The 21,813-nt window shown below is 47.6% G+C and overlaps 1 protein-coding gene across 1 annotated transcript in view; it reads right to left on the reverse strand.

Annotated features, from left to right (window-relative positions):
* The window catches only part of LOC142574432 (uncharacterized), a 243,301-nt gene that overhangs the window by 11,949 nt on the left and 209,539 nt on the right, over positions 1 to 21,813 (reverse strand). Inside the window, exon 6 of the mRNA XM_075683515.1 lies at positions 2,303 to 2,353. Coding sequence (XP_075539630.1) covers positions 2,303 to 2,353 — 51 coding nt within the window. The remainder of the gene's footprint in view (positions 1 to 2,302; positions 2,354 to 21,813) is intronic.

Consider the following 21,813-nt stretch of genomic DNA (forward strand, 5'->3'; position numbering starts at 1 on the left):
TAGAAATTGAAAGCATTCATGCAGACAAGGTTGATTCCTTATATTTTTGGCTACCACTTCAAATGCCTCCACCAAGTGTTACAATGCTGCACGCAGCCATACTAAGGATCTCGCAGCAACACCTGCAGGTAAAAAGCAGAAGCGGTCAAAGTGCTGGTGTGTACTGGACACTATGTTTGAAAACTTTTAGGCAAGAAGAGTGCAAGAAGCAGACATAACAACTGCATTTATTTCCATAATTGCCCGTTTGGGGGGGGGGATGGCCTTTTCTTTTTGCTTATACAATGCCTACGCCTAGCCACAGCAAGAAGCAGACATAACAACTGCATTTATTTCCATAATTGCCCGTTTGGGGGGGGGTGGCCTTTTCTTTTTGCTTATACAATGCCTACGCCTAGCCACAGCAGCTCCCTCATACAGACTCCGCAAGCCAAGAGGCCGTGGAGGCAAATGCAGGTAAGAGGCACGAAGCAGTAGCACTGGTATCAACATTCATCTAATTTTTGTTTTTCTTTCGTTTAGGCAGCCAGCACACCTCGAACAGCCACCTTGACTGCGGGAGTGTCACCCTAGTCGCCAAGGAAACATTTGAGGGAAAGCGACAGGCAATGTGAACAGCCAATTCTCCATGTAAACGATACCCTTTCTCTGGGATGACTCCTACGCCTCGCTACGCCAGCACACTTGTGCACAAAGATGCCGCGGAGGCACGTGCAGGTCAGAGGCAAGAAGCAGTGGCACTGGTGTCGACATTCACCCAATTTGTTTTTCTTACACTGAGGCAGCCAGCACACCTCGAACAGCCACCTTCACTGCGGGTGTGCAAGTAGATTCCTGTTGTACATATGCTCATAATAAACTTTAGTAAACTTGAACTTGATAATAAACTTGAAGGCGAATAGGACATTGATGCATTGTTTGTTTTGAACATTTATTGTACACATACAATATAGGTTATACTTTGCAGTGCTACAGAGCGTATTTTGAAGCTTCCCCGTATATTTGGCACCTTTAATTACGTATGTGTTGTGTGGCCCTTAATGCAGTTCATGTTGTAGCAGGGAAGCTATACACCATAGAAGCTGGGTAGCTTGTACCCACGCACTTCAGCACAGAAGTTGTCCCTTTGTGGAAAAAAATTGGAGGAGGCTTAAGCTTCGCCTTCAAGAGTGGAACGCGATAGCGTTATCGCACCCCGTTCGCACCGCCCACTCATTCGCTCGGGATGCTCTTGACGAGACGAAGGGGAGAAGCGGGCGAGTGGCGCGCCACCTGTCGGGGCAGCGCCGTACATTACGAGGAGGGGTTCTTCTGTATTTGCCGCAAGATGGCTGTGCGTGTGCGCCAAGCGCAGAAGAAATTCGCGGAAACGTACTTCACTACTCGTTTAACCGCGACTTCTGTAATTTACATGCTCATAATTAGCGGTATAAACCGCAGTATAACTTTCTCCGGCACGTTTCTAAGGCAATACCACATTCACTAGAGGCGCTTTTGTCGCAATTTGAACCATGAAACTCATGGCTGTGTGGTAGCGTCTCCGTCTCACACTCCGCAGAACCTGGTTCGACTCCCGCCCAGCCCGTCTTGCAAGTTGTTTTTGTTTATGAATTGTCTTCCGGGATATTTCACTCACGGCCAACGCCACCGACGCCGACGACACCGGATTTTCTGCGACACGAGCTCCTTAACGCTATCGCGTTAAAATATATATTTAGCTATATGTGGCCGGTTAGGTTAGCGTGGTGTACAAAATTCCGCTTACTGAATGTATACAGTACGGTACATGGTAAGACATGTGGCAACCAGACAGGCCACTGCGCGAATGACAGGGCAAGGGAACATAATCTTTCTGTGAAAAAATAACATCCCTGCAAATTTTCCTGGGCACTGGTTTCCGCATGTGTGTGCGAAGTTGTTCTAATATCCGTATGCAGGGCAGAAGCAAAGATTCACTGGCACGATAGTTAATGGAGGCATATTACATCAGTATGAAACACGATATTTGTATTCGGGGTCCGCCTATGGTACTACGCCGACCTGAAGGCCAATTCTATGATTGTATGTTTAAATGGGCACGCTTTCTCGCAATTTTATCATCACTGTGGTCTGATTACGGTGCGCTTACATGATAGCATGTTCGTTTCCCACAAAAGTGACTCAGTCTGCGTTAGCACAATTTTCTGCGTTAGTTACACTTGCTGTTAATAGAGTGTTTTTAGAAGTGCCACAAGACTCATCGCTAAAATTTTACATAACTTAAATTGCTACGAATAACCTTAAAGGTTAGGTCAATACTTACGAAAACGAGATCGCCGCCTTGTTTATCCGCAGGAGTGAGGTTCAGCTCTTTCTGTGAAAAGATGATGGCCAAGTATGTGTCAAGCATGTTCGTTTCTACGTGCGCACATGTATTGTTGGTTGAACCAAATGACGTTTCAACTTTGTATTCTTTGCACAAAAAACCAGAAGACAACGAACGTGGAAACTGCAAATACCGACAATGCTGGAAATTACGAATGATTCGTCGAAAAAATACGCTTGTATATAATTAACAAGCAAACACATAGTCCTACACGCATGGTCAATATAACATTTAAAATTTAATACATAATAAATGTACAAAATCCTGACCACTTCCACAAAACACGAAATAGTGCCACACGACAAGACACGCCGCCCACTTTATTGTTTTTTTTTTGTAGGGATTTCTTTGAAGCTTGTAAAAAACTTGTATGTAGCACGTATTGAGCAACAGCAAGCTGAACCGAGAATTCTTCTGGATCGTCTGCATTTTTCTGAAATACACTTGTGCTATGAATTTAATATTTGAGAAGTTATGAATAATAATAACTAATTTTGTAATGAAATAAAATACAAAATGTATTCTGACTTGCTCCAAGCGACGGCAAACATTACCTTGGTTGTATCCAGCTACGTGGTACATGCATATGTGAAAAAAAACGTTTGGCACAAGTTACATAGAACAAATGGTATATCCGCGTTATATCAAAGACTCCCAACAACCATTACGGCATCTGGAAATGAAACGACGATCTTACGACGATCTTCTAGCCAGACAATTCGTCGGCATTGTTGACGAGAGGCCTGACCGAGATAATCATGCTTAGAAGGGTTTGGGTGCGAGCGGGAATGATGCTCCTGCGGGGCTTTCATGAAGTGTCTATTTTGAGTTATTTAGTTTTTTTATGTGTGCACCACATTGGCAGAGGAATCGCACACGCACCAGAGTTCTGCTTCATGAGCTTCGCACAGGCCTTGTGGTGCGAAGGTATGGTGGCACTGCTGCTCCGCATACAATCTCCCGAGCGTGGCGTGCGTATGGCCGCTGCAATGCGACGGAGCAGTAGCGCAGCCTAGTCTGCATGCGCCTGAATCTGGAAGCTGCGTAGCGGCCGATGCGAATCAGTGCCTGTTCAAATTTTGGGCAATGGAAATCACAGCGAAAAAGTATTCAGATCCCAAGCACTGTGCGAATCGATGCTAGCGAAGCTTTTTTTCTGTGCTCTTTGCTTTTATTGACGATAATTAGCGCTGATGTTGTTGGCGAATGTTTTATTTCTTCAATGTTTTGTCCAACACAATAGTGGTGAGTTGATGTTAAGCGTTACTTTGCGTGCACCACTGCTGTTTGTCTGCGTAGTACACAAAACACAAAGAGAGAGGTGTTTGCATAAGACATTGTTGTGCGCCATATTTTATAACCTCTGAGAGGGTTGAGCATTGTCTGTGCCTCACATGGCACATCGCATCGTGGCTGAAGCATTAAACTAGAATTGGATTAGAGGGCTGTACGTGCCAAAACCACAATCAGATCATGAGGCAGGCCGTAGTGGCGCACTCCAGATTAATTTTGGCACCGCGTTGTTCTTTAACGTGTCCCTAAGTCAAAGTGCGCGAGCGTTTCTGAGTGGCAAAGCTGTTATTCACTTGTTTAACGACTGCGTCGGTTCTACTCATTCTCTGCCTCCTCTCCCCCCCTCCTCTCTTCCATTCTAACTAGCTTCCCTCTGTACTTGCACGTTGGTAGAACGTTAAGCGCTTGCGGAGTGTCATGGATAAACACAGCTGTCAGGAGGCTGATGCGGCGTCGACCCGGCAGCTCCAGAGGGCATTGTGCACATTCGACGCGGTGCGGCCCAAAGCTTCATTTTCTAACCAGGGGCGCGTTTTCTTCGCCCAGTGGTGGGTGGCCTCCTTATTCTAGATGGCTATGGCTTGTGGCTGACGCAGGGGTCCTGTCGACCCGCCGGAGCTGGTCCTCAGAGTTCCATAACATCAGCAGTGCCTTCCACTAGTTTTCTGGATGTTGTTGTACTACTTCGTCCTCAATGGCTGGAAAGGGTGGGGTTTGGCGCGTGCAGCTACCCGAAAAGCTTTATTGTTTCTTCGGAAAAAAGAGCCTTGCGCCCTAGGAAACCACGTGATGCCTCCGGCCAACGCTGCGCCGCCATCCCGTACGTTGCCGGCATCAGCGAAGCTTTGGCACGTGTCCTGCGTAAATATAACGTGCAAGTCGCCCATGTTCCCAGCCGCAAGTTACAAAACGAGCTTGTCAATGTGAAAGACAAACTAAGAAAGGAAAGGTTCCCTGGCATTGTATATAATATACCGTGCGCCGACTGCAATTATGTCTATATTGGTGAAAGTGGCAATTTTGAGCGGCGCCTAAAGGAGCACATGAGCGATGTGAAAAAGAATAAAGTACCTTCCAGGGCATTCGGCTGAATACACAGAAGCCAAGCAGCGCGATTTCAACTGGAGCCATGCTTCAGTAATCACCCAAGAAAAGAACTGGACAAAGCGACGGTATCTAGAATCCCCGACTATTCAAACAGCCGCACACACACTTAATAGAAACTATGGCAATCTCCCGCCAAACGCAAGATGCCTGAAGCGATTATAGACGCGGATTTAAGCTGAAGGTTTTTTGCCTCTCAGCTCACTGAACAAGGCTTCCCTGTGGAAGCCAAAAGATGAAAAAAATTTTCACAACCCCATTTCGGTCAGCGTTCTGTATTTTATTCCTATTATGCGGTTACTTCCCGACCAGACGAGATTTCGTTAAACTCTTAATTTCATTAGGTACATATGTGGCTACTCCTCGGTATTTAACAGCATCCTTGTATCGTATGCTCTCTTTGTCACTAACGCACTCTAAAGTCTGTTTAATTCTTCTGTCCGTGTTCTGCATTTTACATTTTACTGTTACATCTAGTTTCGAAGTGGGCCGCCCCACTAAACCCACTACGCTAGTGGCGAGGCCTAGCAAAGACCTCGGCCGCCGCACCGCTGCAGATGGCGAACGTGCTGCTCAACGCCGCCGCCGCCGACAACCAGCAATCGTTCGTCGGGGCCTTGGAGGACGAGGACATGGAAATTCGCCAATCGCAAGGACTTCTTCTAGCCCCTGAGGATAACGATGAAGGCAATGAGTCTTGGATTAATGTTACTAACCATGCCTGCCGTCATCGGCTGCAGCCACGCTCCAATACGTGCCAACTATCCCGAACGCCACCGATGACCCTTCTCCGGCAAAGTCGACTAGCGATGCACAATCTCGACAACTCTCCCCCCCCCCCCCCGCCCCACTGCATTCGGACGATTACAAGCTGGCGATTCGTCCTTAGAACGGCATGCAGCTGAACAAGGTGAGCTCAGGGATGTTAGCGGACGCCATCACCAATGAGGCAAAGCGAGAAATCGGCTCTGCCGGATTCAAAGTACGCAAAGATGAAGACCGAAAAATCCTTGTTCTGAGCACTTCCTCAGAAGCTACGGCCTGAGCCCTTAGCAAGGTGGTGAAAGAAAAAAATGGTCCAACAAATTATGATATTGGATCATAAGGAATATACCCCGATAACTCGCATAAAGGGGTGATGTACAACATAGATTACGACACCAGACCCGAAATGGTACTTAAACGCATTGAATCTGCCGGATACGAGACGCTGACATGTAGAAGACTGGGAAACACAAGAACCATGGTGATCACATTCCCAGGAAGAACAGTACCATAATACATCGAACTTTCCGGCCTTCTTTGCTGCTACCTATAAAAGAGGACCGTCCCCATTGCCTAACCTGCAATGAGACAAGTCACAGAGAGGACGTCTGCCTGCGGTTTCCCCGACCCCCAAGTGCAATAGCGCGGCACTTCGCTAACAATGGTGCAGCACGAGAAAAACCTTCGGTGCTTTTTGAGCAGTGAGAATCACCCCGATGGCAGGCAAATCCTACCCGAACAAATTCCTGCCACACGTCAACTGCCGAAAAACGCAGCAGGCCCTGAGTACAAGCACCTCTTCTGCTACACCACGTGGCGAGCGCACAGCGTCTCGCAAGTGGCGATCCCCGAAACGACGCGGGGCTGTCCCGGAAAGGAGCAGTTCCCGGCCGCGTTCCTGTTCCAGGCGCAGGACGTCATTGCGATGACGAACGTCATCCCGTGGCAGGACCTCGAGCAGGGTGTGAGACCGGGCTAGTTGTGGTATGCCATGCTCAAGTGACTAGCGCAGGATTGGACACAGGGACAAAAGTGCGACAAGGACAAGCGACAAAACGGCGACATGGACCTCGAGCTGTGGCCTATCCGCAAGTGGCCGTAGGGGATGCAAAGGAGCGCAGGTCACGCAGCAGGTCAGTTGGGCACAGGATGTCTCTCCAAAACCTTGTCCCCCTTCTAGTGATATAGAGCTGGCACAAGCACACGCACGCATTAAGCGCCTGAATGAAAAGAACAAAACACTGAAAGCAGAAATCACTAACATACTCGTAGAGTCTGGAGCACTTAAAGATGAATTGCTAGGAAGAGATAGCGCTACCCCCTCACAGAACACTTCAACCCCACTCCCAAGAATCTTAAACGGGAAGAGCAGCCAGCGCACACAGCCACTTTAAATCCGACGCCGCAACGAACAACCGCGCAGCCCACTACACCATAGGGCGTTATGCCCGTCCAATATGCTACTCCCCAGAACGCAGAGGAGATAGCAGCAAAGGCCACTCAGAGCACTCAAACATCCCTACAAGCTACTATTCAACAGCAACTCGCAGCTATACAACAGTGAGCGGCACAACCATTCGCAACTCAACAACACTCTAATACTCAGATGGCGGAGAACATCACGAGACTAGAGAAACGCAAAGCCTAGAATCTCGGCAACACCGGTGCCCGAAGAAAACTCACCAGACGCTACCAGATTTATCTGACTTTCTAGACTCAAGAGAACCCCACCTGATGCAAGCATCACCCCCTTAATAATCAAGATGGCTCCTCCTCAACATGAATGCAGTAAGCGCGGGGGCTCCCCATGCGAAACCACAGTGTTGAAGTGGAATTGCCGGGGCTACAAGAACAAGCCCGGTCACTGATACAATACATCTCTACATCAAGAACACCTGAAATCATCGAGCTGCAAGAAACGAACACGCACATCTGCTTACCCGGATTCGTCACGTATGCGCTTATGTGGATGACAGCCTTCACACCCTGGTCAGTAAAAAGCTAGTTGCCATTCAGCACCATCTCCAACAATCCAAACTGCTTGCTATTCTGCCCGAAACTATCCCCTGGCAACAAAGAAGGGTCCCACATTCTTTCTAACCCTCTACTGCCGGCCTAAAAGCCAGTAAACGGTAATCCAAGGGATCGTGGAGCAAACTATGCACGAAGCAGGCAACCGCCTGCGTCTAGTAGTAGGCTACTTCAATGCAACCCACCCCTCTAGGGTTATGCACACACCGACCCCAAGGGGAATCTGTTTGACAATGTTTATTGAGGACGTGGACATTACACTTGTTACCGATCCAAAGAATCACGCGAGCCTCGGCAGAACTGTTCCAAGACACACGAACCCCGACCCAGCTCTCACTAGAAACATCCTCCAAGCTTGCTCGACCAATCAGGAGGTGTATCAAGGCAGCGACCACGCGCTGCTATCCACCACTCTCCGTAGGCTCGAATACAAAGCCAGGAAGGCGTTGTTGGCCTGATGCATTGGACGAAGTTCCGGGAGATAAGAGCAGAGAGAGCTATAAATCAACACAGCTAACAGCATCAGTCAATTAAGGACTGCATCACTCAGCTTCACCAGGATGTGAAGGCGCATACCAAATGCTCGAAACATCCACCACCACTCCGTGCATCGATGCCCACTTGCTGCACATGTGGGAAGCCCGGCGTAGCCTACTGAAGCCTTGGAAACGGCAAAGATTAAATCGCAAGCTATAGAAGCGAATCGCCCTACTCACACTAGAGGCTGTGCAATACGCCACCACACTATGCCGAGAAAATGGGATATCCCTCTGCGACAGCTTGAGAGGAAAAGTGAGTAGTTCCAAGATATGCAAGTTATTGAGGTACCTAATCAACCCATCATCCCCATCATCAGCAAGGTTACGCCCACTGCAGGGCAAAGGCCGCTCCCAAACTTCTCCCACTACCACGGTCATGTACTAACTGCGCCCATGTTGTCCTTGCAAACTTCTTAATGTCATCCGCCCACCTAACGTTCTGCCGAACCCTGCTACCCGTCCCTTCTCTTGCAATCCAATCCGTAACCCTTAATGACCATCGGTTATCTTCCCTCCTCATTACATGTCATGCCCGTGCCCCCATTTCTTTTTCTTGATTTCAACTAAGATGTCCTTACCTCGCGTTTGTTCTCTCACCCAATCTGCTCTTTTCTTATCCCTTAACGTTACACCCATCATTATTCTTTCCATAGCTCGTTGCGTCGTCCTAAATTTAAGTAGAACTCCTTTCGTCAGCCACCAGGTTTCTGCCCGGTAGCTGAGTACTGGTAAGACACAGCTGTTACACACTTTTCTCTTGGGGGAAAATGGCAACCTGCTGTTCATGATCTAAGAATGCCTGCCAAACGCACCCCAGCCCATTCTTATTCTTCTGATTATATCCGTCTCTTGGTCCGGATCCGCCGTCACTACCTGCCCTAAGTAGATGTATTCCCTTACCACTTCCAGTGTATCGCTACCTATCTTCCGAGACTGTTAAACATTAGTTTCCTGGATATTAATTTTTAGACCCACCCTTCTGCTTTGCCTCTCCAGGTCAGTGAGCATGCATTGCAGTTGGTCCCCTGAGTTACTAAGCAAGGCAATATCATCAGCGAATCGCAAGTTACTAAAGTATTCTCCATTAATTCTTATCTTAAATTCTTCCCAATCCAGGTCTCTGAATACCTCCTGTAAACACGCTGTGAATAGCATTGGAGAGATCGCATCTCCCTGCCAGCGATTTTCTTTATTGCGATTTTGTTGCTTTCTTTATGGATGACTACGGTGGCTGTGGAGCCGCTAGAGATATTTTTCAGTATTTGTACATATGCCACGTCTACACCCTCATTCTGTAATGCCTCCATGACTGCTGCGGTTTCGACTGAACCAAACGCTTTATCGTAATCAACGAAAGCCATATATAAGGGTTGGTTTTATTCTATTGCACACTCCTTAATGATGCCCATAAGACTGTCGTTCATTGCTTCAACACTTAGGCCCTTGTCCTGAGTTAAAGCCGAATAGCTGTTCTGTAGCTTGATCCGGAACTCCTCTATTTTTCCTCTTACCGCTAACTCATTGATCGGCTTCTTATGTACGAGTTTCTTCCGTTCCCTCCTCAAGTCTAGGCTAATTAGAGTTCCTACCATCCTATGGTCACTGCAGCGCACCTTGCCGAGCACGTCCACATCTTGTATGATGCCAGGGTTGGCGCAGAGTATAAGGTATATTTCATTTCTAGTCTCGCCATTCGGAATCCTCCAGGTCCACTTTCAGCTAATCCGCTTGCGGAAGAAGGTATTCATTATCCGCATATTATTCTGTTCTGCAAACTCCACTAATAACTCTCCCCTGCTATTCCTAGAGCCTATGCCATATTCCCTCACTGACTTGTCTCCAGCCTGCTTCTTGCTGTAAGGGTTGGCGTCGGACACCACGGGCGACAGGTCGTTCCCCCTACCTTCTACTATGGCCGGACACCACGGGCGACAGGTCGTTCCCCCTACCTTCTACTATGGCCGGACACCACGGGCGACAGGTCGTTCACCCGACCTTCTACCAGGCTTCGTCGAAATGAGGCTGACTTCTCCTGCGAGGGCCGACGTCAGTCAGCTTGCGCACAAAGGGCATTCTCCCAGGACTCGTCGAAAAGAGGGCTGACTTCTCCTGCGAGGACCAACGTCTGTCAGCTTGCGCACAAAGGGCCTTCTCCCAGGATTCGTCGAAAGAGAGGGCTGACTTCTCCTGCGAGGGCCGACGTCAGTCAGGTTGCGCACAAAGGGCCTTCTACCAGGATTCGTCGAAAAGAGGGCTGACTTCTTCCCGTGCTCGGTAATGCAGGAGGAGGAGCCCTCTCTCTGTGCCTGTCACGTGACATCGACGGAAGCAAGATCCCGCCCACACTTGTAGAGAGCCTATTTAAGGGGCTCCGAAATGTACATTTATATACTTCATGCTTTTCTTATTTTCTTTCAACTACCTTTGAATAAACCGTGCAAGTTTCGCACTAGCAAATCGTCTCGCCCTTGCTCGGTCGCCATGGTCTACCGGATGCCTGCAGCCCGCCGACAACGCCACGCTACCCAATAAGTAATGTCGGTCGAGCTTCGATAGGCAGGCGCCGCTACTTCTCGCAGCAGTACGGTACGCTACCCTGGAGTACGCAAGAAACTGGTTGCGAGCGGTGGGATCGCCTCCAAACGCAACATTGCCTACCCTGGCATTGAAGTCGCCTATCAGTACAGTGTATTTTGCTTTGACTTTACCCATCACCGATTCCACGTATTCATAGAAGCTTTCGACTTCCTGATCATCATGGCTAGATGTAGGGGCGTAGACCTGTACGACCTTCAATTTGTACCTTTTATTAAGTTTCACAACAAGACCTGCCACCCTCTCGCTAATGCTACAGAATTCCTGTATGTTACCAGCAATATCCTTATTAATCAGGGATCGGTCTCCTAGTTCTCGCCCCTACACTAAGCCCTGGGAGCGCAGGACGTGCCCGCTTTTTAGCACTCTATATGCTTCTTTTGTCCTCAACCCCGCCAGCAGCAAAACAGACTCAGACCACAACATGACCCGGGTAATCCACCACTTTGCAGGAAAAGAGGCGGACCCTTTCGACTCTCAAAGCCCAGTACTTGCCTACGCAGCCATCAGAGCATCTGCCAGCAGACCTAACGAGCTCCCAGATGAGGATATTCATCTACATGAAGCACCAGTGGCAATAATGAGCTTGACACGCCAGACATCCCAGGAATGAACCAAATCACCACTAAGGTGCTTCTAAATCTTGACAACGCCTCGCTACTATAGCTTACCGCTCATCTGAACAAAGTATGGTAGGAAGTAAACATTCCCGAGAGCAGGAAAATTACGGAGGTTTGTCTCACACCGAAGCCAGGCAAGCGACCAGCCACTGAGAACCTACCACCGATGTCCCTTACTTCGCGTGTAGGAAAGCTCCTAGAACACATCGTTCTCAACCGGTGTAAGGATGTTTAATTAAAGGCGAGGAGCAGCAGATAAACAGCAGCCTAGCAGCAGCGAGCCGCCCGAGCTCTCTTGCTAAACACAGCACCGGTCGTCGTCGTTGTCTCCGAGCCGCTCTGGGAAATATGAGGCTCGTCTGCTTCATTACACCGGGAACAAACATTCCTGGAGATTCGGGGAAACTTCCAACAACGATGATAGCATTCTGTTCATACCTCTCAGCATAAGACATCCTACTTCAGCTGAAAGAGGAGGTGATTTTACCAGCGGCACGCAATTCCTCCACCGCTATCCTCACCTCAGATCTTAAAGGGGCGTTCAGTAACGTCAAGCATACAACAATCTTACAGCTGCCAAACACTCTGGGCTGTGGGGTCAGGACGTATTTCAATATCAGAAAGTCCCGCTTAGATAGAAAAGCAGAAAAGCTATCCTAAATGTAATCGACCAAGCCACAACCCCCTTCCTACTGGGTGGGCGCGGCACACCACAGGGCACAGTGTTTCCCCACTCCTCTTTAATGTCGCCCTAATAGGCTTCCCGCTGCTTCTCCATAACATTTCGGGGATCCGGCATAATCTATACGCGGATGACATTATCATCTGATCGTCCACAGGGTCAATCGCGGCAATGGAGAGCTGCTTGCAAGAAATGGCGGACATGGTAAGCGACTATACTAAGTCATGCGGCCTCAGCTGCGGCCCCCAAAATTCGGAGCTACTCCTGGTCTCACCGCGAAAGAAGCACGCATCTGACTCGCCCACTATCAACATGCAACTGGAGGGACACACCATCGTTCCATCTCAGATCGTAAGGATACTGGGAATGGTTTTCCATTCGGATCACACCAACAGAATAATAATCAACGAGCTTATGAAATTAAGAGGCTAAGTTACCACATGATCCGCGAGTGACAACCAAGACAAGGAGTTATGGGGAGGTGGATACGCTTCGGCTTGTCGAAGTCTTCGTGGTGTCTCGAATAATTTATGCTATTCCATACGCACTACTCAGAGCGACGTAATTCAAGAATATCAACGAAATGATCAGAAAGGCATATGAGCAGATGATGGGCCTGCCGATCAGAACATCTGCAGAACGCCTACTACGACTAGGAGTGCAGAACACGGCTGAGGAGCTGATTGAGGCGCATTTATCCAGCGAGCGAAAATATTGGTGTTTACAGAAGCGGGCAAGTCCATTATTTTACGCCTGGGGCTGTCTGGCCCGCTAAGCCATCCGCCACCTCAGGCTGAGTTTACCCCATGCAATCCGGAGCAACGTCACCGTACCTCGCCTACCTCGCAACAATCACTTAGTGCACCACGCACAGCGAAGGGAGACCCGGGCCCGGGCCATACACAAGTAATACCGGACTCAACCTTCTACAGCTAACAGGTATGCGGGGTCTTGCCCCAGACGTGCAGCCATAATAGCCACCGTAATCGTCAACACAGAACGCCGGAGCAGCATTTCATTCACCCGAAACAATCCCCTCCAAGCCGAGGAAGCGGCCATAGCCCTCGCGCTCTCCCAAACTGAGGTTGAAGTCCTAGTGACCGACTCTCAATAGGCGTGTCGCAGCTTCGCTAGTGGGAGAATTAATGCCGATAGGCACAAAATTATCAATCAAAAGCTTCCAGCGAGATTAGTCATGATCATCTGGGCACCAGCTCATCACAACATTCCAGGCAATGAACTCTCCAACCATGTGGCTTGAGACTTCGCCCACCCAGCCGACGCCGAGGAATCCAAACACGAGCGCATGCAGGCTCTAGTCTCGCACCAAGACATCACGGAGCGTTACAAGCTAACCCGCAGAACATACGAACTTCTACACGAGTCACTACCTACAGAGCAGAGAAAAAAGGGGGTTAACCGCGGGGCCCGATTTCTATTAGTCATAAGAAGCCAACAAACACTGACACCAAGGACAACATAGGGGAAATTACTTGTGCTTAATAAATGAGATAAAGAAACGATAAATTAATGAAAATGAAAGTGGTTGAAAAAACAACTTGCCGCAGGGGGGGGAGGGGGGCGGAACGATCCCACAACCTTCGCATTTCGCGTGCGATGCTCTACCGATTGAGCTACTACGGTGCCGTTTCTCCATCCACTTTCCTAGGTATTGATGTTCCCTAGTAGAGCATTGGAAGTGTTAGCCAGTGCCACCACTCACAGACCTTGGCGGCGGATGTGGAACATCCTTTCTGCAGCAGACGTCACGCGAACGTGATCGTTTTGGGTGAAGGCAACCGGTCAATAAACCCACACATGCTACCTGAAGGCGTCAATGTTGCCGGATTCGAGACCCTCGTAATGTAATAAACAAGAAGAAAGGGGGTTAACCAAGTGGCTCGATTTTTATTAGTAATATCATAAGGAGCCAACAAACACTGACACCAATGAAAACATAGGGGAAATTACTTGTGCTTAATAAATGAAATAAACGATAAATGAATGGAAACGAAGGTGATCAAAAACAACTTGCCGCAGGAGGGGAACGATCCCGCAAGCTTCGCATTTCGCGTGTGATGTTCTACCAATACAGCTACCGCGGCGCCGTTTCCCCATCCACTTTCTTGGGTATTTATGTTTTCTAGTAAAACGTTAGGAGTGTTAGCCAGCGCCACCACTCACAGACCTTGGCGTCAGATGTGGAACATCCTTTCTGCCGCAGGAGTCAAGAGAAAGTAATCTTTTTGGGTGAAGGCAGGAAAAGGTCAGTAAACCCCCACATGCTTCCTGAATGCATCAATGTTACCGGATTCCAGACCCTCGTAATGTAGTAAATGAGACGGAAAGGGGTTAACCGAGGGGCCCGATTTTTATTACTCATATCATAACCTTCGCATTTCGCGTGGTGGTGGCGCTGGCTAACACTCCCAATGTTCTACTAGGAAACATAAATACCCAAGAAAGTGGATTGGGAAACGGCGCCGCGGTAGCTCAATCGGTAGAGCATCGCACGCGAAATGCGAAGGTTGTGGTATCGTTCCCCACCTGCGGCAAGTTGTTTCTTCATCCACTTTCATTTCCATTAATTTTTCGTTTCTTTATTTCATTTATCAAGCACAAGTAATTTCGCCTATGTTGTCCTTGGTGTCAGTGTTTGTTGGCTTCTTACGATATACTTAGAGAGCAGGAGTGATTCCTCTGAGCTTTAAAGGTGTCCGACGAAACACACTGGTTTACCGATTACTCTTCTGCTTCAATGCATAAGCGCTTCGTTAAACTAACTGGTACGCGAATGCATTTCGTCGGACACTTTCAAAGTTAATATCTCGCAACTGGTGTACTCCAGAGTGGCCTTGCGAACTCACTGACTCTAATTTGCAGATTTACACATGTGCTGCAAAGAAATTAATTAAAAAGTTAATTGCCGTAATTATGTTAACCATTGAAATAATGAATTTCCTTTCTCGTAGAACTAATGGCTGCCTCATCGAGTAATTCCTTTCAAGCATCAGAATTGTGCTATCTGCCAAAGGCAATATGAAAAAAGAAGTTGAGACCTTCGTAAGAACGCCTGCTATTTATTATGAATTTCTAGGAAATATTCTGGGGCAGGTGCGATTCTTTTTCGACTGTACAGCCCAACATCTTCAGAAGTGCTCGTCTAACTTGAGTAGGCTTGAGTCTTTTATTGCGATAACAAATATATGGACACTACAGGCGCATGCTTGACGTCACCATTCCCGTGATGCTCCGTATAAAGTGCAACGGCGATTACACTGTCGCCGCGCGTCGTATGCTGTATGTGCGAGTGAAAGCACGCGAGGGAAGCCGATGATCCCGACTCAATCTGGCGACCGCGAAGGAAGAAGGCGGAGCGCAAACGAGCAGTCTACTGTCGCGCGAAAGACCGTGGTGAGATGGGAGGAAGGTAGGGGGCGTCGTTGTGCTCCGACAGCTACCGGCAGCAAGTGCGCATTTGGCGACAGGGCGCAAGGGGAGCTGGCGATCACGGCTGAATGTCGCGAGCCGCATATGAAGGAAAGTGGAAACACAGCGCAGGGAGGGGGTGCATGGCGGCTTGGACTCCGCCAACAAGTGCGGACTTTCCACGATCACGCGCGTCCTGTTTTGAAAGGCATCTGCAGACGACTCATGCCTCTTAGCGCACTGTGTTCTCGCCGCTCTTGCATTGACACGATGGTCCACACGAAGGTCACTTCGCTTGCTGCTGTTTCCGCACTTGCTCACACCAGCGTTTTGACAACGAGTTTACGCACTCACCGAGTGTGATGTGTGCATGTTTGCTTGTGGGTACTGACACCACGCTTAGTAATTGAGTTATAAGCGAATGTTTCCAAGTTTATACGACCGATAAAGCTGCTTTTCTTACTTGGCATAGCTGTCTACTAATTCGCCATCGCAATCGATACTTCGCCTTTCGGGCGAAACTGCGCCTTTTTTTAGTTGGTTCGCTTTTTGTGCTTTAATTAGACTTTCCCAGTTGTTAACTCCCATGTTGAGGAAATTCGTTGTGGATGTGGTGTGTGAAAGTTCGATAGGAATTTTGTACACTTTGCACATGAGGACATCCACCTTGTTGCGCTGGTCATTCTTCATCTCCACGTAGGGAGTCCCGTAGGTCATGGTGTTTGTGATTATGTCATCCTTACGCACGCATCTTCTTTGAGTTCGTGATATTTGCGTGCTACTCACCTGACAAGAGGCGTGACTTAATGGACAGCGCGCTGTACTTTCTCACACTCCGCCCCTCAGGCTCCATCTTTCTGAAAAGGAGGCTGAGTATGCATACTGTAGAGACCTTGTGGATATTGATGCCTCCCACCGTAACTTCAGGATCCAGGCACATCCGAGCACTTCCAAAATACCAAAACTACGATTTCTCTTGGCTTAGGATAGCCCGCATGCTTCGAGGCAATGCTCAATGATGCGTACCGCTTCTTGCAGCGCATCTTCTTCGGTTTCAGTAGACCCGTCAGTGGTCGAAATTCTCAGGTCATCTGTATAAAACGCGTGTTTGGTGCCGTTTATCCGCTTCAATGGCTTAGGCAGTGAGCTGATCGCCAAGTTGAAAAGCTTTGACGACATGACGGAGCTTTGATGATATGACGGAGATAACAATATGAAGTTTTCCGAACGAGGATTTGCTACTTATTCTGTTGCAGTCATGTTCGTGAGGAAATCGTGAATGTGGCTGTGTGTGTTCTTAACAGCAGTTGTAGGGATTAAGACGCGGAAAGACGATGTCATGGGACACATTGTCGAAAGCCTCCTTTATATCAAGGGCAAGGATAGATCGCTTGCTGCGTGTGTCTAGTTGATCAATCACCACTTTAACTTGTAGCAGGGCATCTTGCGTAGAAAGATATGACCGGAAGCCGAACATTGTGTTTGTGATGTATTCGTTGTCTTCGAGGTACGGGGTGATATGATTGAATATGATATTGTTACGAATGATGTTTATTTAGAGGGTGAAACGAGGTCCGAGATGGAAGCTACAGGCCAGGCCCAGCCGGCGCAGAGTACCCCGAGATCACGCGCGCCCACCCCACTTCTTCTTTCTCTGCCTCAGTCGCGCAGTGCTGCGACAATATGTTCATAAAGTTTCTCGCGCACCAAATGACGGATATGGGGCAAATATTCTCTATGGTTAATGGCTTGTTATGCATGGCGATCTTACTTACTTCGGCATGTTTCTGCTCCAGCAGAACTCGATCGTCCTTCTTCCCAACATGTGTTCAGATATTGAAGGAACGAGTCAAGGGTAGGTATATCGAGGTTTCGAAGGATCCTGTTATTGATTTGATCCTTGGCTGAAGCAGTGTTGCGTGTTGAATTGCTTAATAATCTGTCAACTTCTCTTGTAGTGAAAGGTTGGTCGAGTTCAAGATTTGGGTGACCCTTGTATATATAGAACGACAGAAAGCTGAGCTAGTTGGTAAGGAATCATTATGCAATAAAGAGGTGAGGCGTGCAGACAGGACACAAGAGTTGAGAAGTGGACAACACGAACGCCTGCTATCAACTGAAGGGAGCAGTGAGACGAAAAAAGAAAGGAGACACAAAACTCATTTGCGCAAGCTCAGGAATGGTATCACCACGCGTCAGTCGGGCACATGTGCCGGTCTACGTGAGAGATAACTGTTAAGGCACTTGTTCTCTTCCTTATGCAAAGTAATCGAAGGCTGACTCACGCACGCACTTCCACCATTATAGATATGCCATGCCTATACCATAAGACGCGTATCTTCAATCTTATGCCTGTACAATATCGCGCATTCATATAACTGTGGCGTGCAGTTATAATCTTGGCAATTTAGGGAAAGATTAGAAGGCGATGCCCCGTTGACGGCCTTTTATGTTCCATTGGCCTCTGATTGATGTACCGTCCCATTTGCCCTACGTAGAACTGGCTCAGCTAAGGGCAATTTCATAAACCACACCTATACGGGAGTTAGTAAAACTGTTGTTCTTATTGTGCTTCACTGGACAAATATCTGCCCTTTTTTGCCTTTCACCTGCTCCTTTTTCCTCTCTATGGCAGGACATATCTTACCTAGCTTATTGGGAGCAGTGAAAGCTACATTACCATCATATCTACTTGCAATTTTTTTTAAGCCAGTGCGACACTAAATGAATGTACGAAATAGCCACTACGCTTTTTTTTTTGCTATTACTGCTATGATTCATGGCACCAATTTAGGTTCTATCAGGAGTGTCTAAAGGTCCGTTGCGCGGCCCTGGGAGACGGTCGCCATTGGAACCGCCCCTACGCCGATTGGGATAGTTTAGCCGTGCAACACGCGGACTTCCTATGGAGGATGAAACTTCAGGAGCTTCAACAAAGTAAGAGGCAACACCTTTCTAATAATTTACCGTCAAATAACGTGCTGGTTCTTGGAGACGCCATCGTGAGTGATACCCATAGAAAAACCCTTGCTTTAGGTCCTAAGCACTGTTTTAAGCCTAACATAAAACCCGTTGACGTTTTAAGCATACCACGTTGCATAACCAGGTTCGTCCCGGAAGAAGGGCGCTCGCGCTGTATTTCACATTGCATTGCTAGCATTAAACAATCAAATTCTCATTTTAAGACGTCTGACCCTGTCCGACCGTTAGTTAATTACCTTGTGGAGCATAAATTTAAACCAGTAATATCGGACAAGGAAGGTTATTTGGTAATTATGCCAGATGACATGTTTTCAGAAAAAGCGATTTCAGCCATAGAAATGAATTTACAGCAAGTAAAACTCAAGCCTTCGGCAGTTAAGCAACGTGCGATTGCCCTCCTGTCAAAATATAATTTGACAGGGTTGTCTCTAATGTCAAGAAAGCAAAATCCTTCACCTTAGAGCTGTTTTTCTCGGCGAAGACCCATAAGCAAGAAATTCCTTTTCGTGCTATAGTGTCAGAGAAAGGGACGTAGCATGGTCTGTGTCGCTAGTTACCTACAGAACTGCTTAGCTTCACTAGTTTTTTCAGACCCAGTTTTCTTACGTAATTCTCAGGCACTAGTTCAGTATCTGAGAGGAAAATCCTGGTGATTGTACAGCTTTTAGTATGTATATCCAAGACCTGTATTAGTATTTGCCGCATGACGCAATGCTAAATTCCGTAAATGAGTGCATTAAGGAACAAGTGCGAGAGTCGGCTTTTATTGACAGATGCGGTGTTTTCACGGGAGCTTTTCTAGAAATTCTTTCAATGTACTTGAAGTCGACGCTGATTGGGTAAAGAGATGGCGTTTTTCTGCAGAAATCAGGCATTTGTATTGGCTCAAAGGTTGCCCCTATTCTTAGCAATATTTACCTGAGCAAGGTTGCAGCTGCTTAGAGAAAGCGTTAGGAGATAGCGTTGTCAAGATATTTCGTTACGTTGATGATTACCTGATTTTCTGCAATAGGGAAGAATTCGATTCCGCTGCTACCTCAGTAAGTGAGCAATTCAGATTTTATGGAGGAGGATTAAAGTTTACCAAGGAATTTCCTCAGCGATGCGTAATTCACTTTCTTGACATTTCCTTGGTCTTCGAACAAAATCAGGTTTGTTGGCAGTACTCCCCAAGATTTTCGAAGCCGTTGCTAAACTTTCAATCCAAGCATTCCAAACTAATAAAAAAACAGAATTGCCATGTCGTGCCTTAAGTCTTCTCTTACCAGATCCTGCATGCACAAAATGAGCGCTAGTTCTAATGCGCAAGTCCGGCGCCTAGTAGAAGCAGGTTATCCTAGTGTAGCAGTGGCCAGTGTGGCTGAGTGCCTAAAGAAGTCGGTTTCGAGGGGGATGGACGTAATTGCAGAAAGCAGCAATAGCAAAAAAAAAGAGTAGTGGCCATTCCTTACATTCATTCAGTGTCGCACAGGCTTAAAAAAGTTGCAAGCAGATATCATGTTAATGTTGCTTTCACTGCTCTCAATAAATTAGGTAAGATATGCGCTGCCGTACAGAGGAAAAAGGAGCAGGTAAAAGGCAAGAAAAGAACAGATATTTGTCCAGTGAAGCCCAATAAGAACAACAGTTTTACTGACTGTCGTATGGGTGTGGTTAATAAAACTCCCCTTAGCTGTGGCCAGTTCTACCTAGGGCAAACGGGGCGGTGCATCAATCAGAGGCTAATGGAACATAAAATGTCGTTAACTGGGGGATCGCCTTCTAATCTTTCCCTACATTGCCAAGATTGTAACTGCATACCAGAGTTAGATGAATACGCGATAATGCACAGGCATAAGAATGAAGATACGCGCCTTATGGTAGAGGCATGGCCTATATATGGTGGTGGAAGTGCGTGCGTGAGTCAGCCTTCGATTACTTCGCATAAGGAAGAGATTAAGTGCCTTAGCAGTTATGTCTCACGTAGACCGGCACATGTGCCCAACTGACACGTGCTGATACCATTCCTGAGCTTGCGCAGATGAGTTTTGTGTCTTCTTTTTTTTGTCGCCTCAGTGCTCCCTTCAGTTGATAGTCGGCGTTCGTGTTGTCCACTTCTCTACTCTTGTGTCCTGTCTGCAGGCCTCACCTCTTTTTTGCCTTGTATTCAATTAAGTGTCGATGTACCGCTGCGTCGGTCTGCTCCGAGAAGCTTTTCCTTAGCTTCGTGTATATCTTCTTCTATTCCCTGATGAAATGTATAAGGCACTACACATTCTGTGTAGCGGCTCTCCTTTTTTTGACCTTTTTGGACAACGCCTAGATACGTTTGGCGCTCAGTGACCCTTGCAAGCGATTGCACGCTTGCTGGATGCTGGAAGTTTTGTCGCTCCAACTACTCAGCATAGTATTCTACTTCTTCAGTGATATTTGTAATCCGGATCTCAAGTTTGTGGCTACATTTGTTGCCTTTCAAAAGGTCACGAGTCCTCTGCAGGCTTCCGAAAGGTGGAGTCAGTGGGGATCAACCACATAAATGTCGTATGTGAACTGGATTGTTTTCGTGTGCTCTTATTTCGCGCCCGGTTCTTGATATTCTTGGTGCCAGTACGATTTATTCAAAGGTATTGGTTGCTTCCGAGTGGAAAGCGTGCCACTCTGTGATCTTTGTTTTTACAATCATTCTTATAGATTTGTGATGCAGGATGATTGTTTGCACTATGAGGTGGTCGCTGTCTAAAGTTTCGCCGAGGCAGCTTCATTAGTATCTCTTGATTTCGTGTATGAACGTGAAATGAGGGCTGGTGTTTCTAGAAACACTCGTTTCCAATGTGTATTGGTAAATGAAGGTCGTTGAGCAGGGTTAGGAAATGTTGCTGAGCCGCATTGGGAACATCCCCTTCCCCTTTATTTGGAAAAGATGGCCTAGGCTACATGTTGTTTCTCTTGGTTAGCTTTCTTACATCGCGAAGAAATTTGTCGATAACTTTTAGGTGATGTCACGGTGAATTAGGGATGTTGAGGACGAAGAGACCTTGTTGCTTTTTAGAGCAATAGCTCTAATACTAGAAGTATAAACCCAGGAAACGACTGGTTTTGTAAATGTCACTTTCAAGTTCAGCCAATGACAAACGGGGACTTAGCCGCCACTACCGGAGGCTGCTGCGTACGCCGCGTGGGCGCCCACATCTTGAAAGCGATCTGCGATGTGGACAAATTTCGTGGTCACGCGGGCCTTCTCTTCAAAGCCATCTGCGATGGGTACAAAGTGTGCTGAGTGCTGATAGCTTCGTAAGGGCTGTTGGCATGCGAAGTTCACCTTGCAGCGAGACGCAGCATGAAGGCCAATTCGCATGCTGTTGTGGTCGCGCCGAGCAAAGTCTGTACGTGGTATACTGGTGCAATTGTAGCGTCTGTGTCCTTTCCTAA

This window comes from Dermacentor variabilis, chromosome 3 (genome assembly GCF_050947875.1).
Source record: "Dermacentor variabilis isolate Ectoservices chromosome 3, ASM5094787v1, whole genome shotgun sequence".
Lineage (NCBI taxonomy): Eukaryota > Metazoa > Arthropoda > Arachnida > Ixodida > Ixodidae > Dermacentor > Dermacentor variabilis.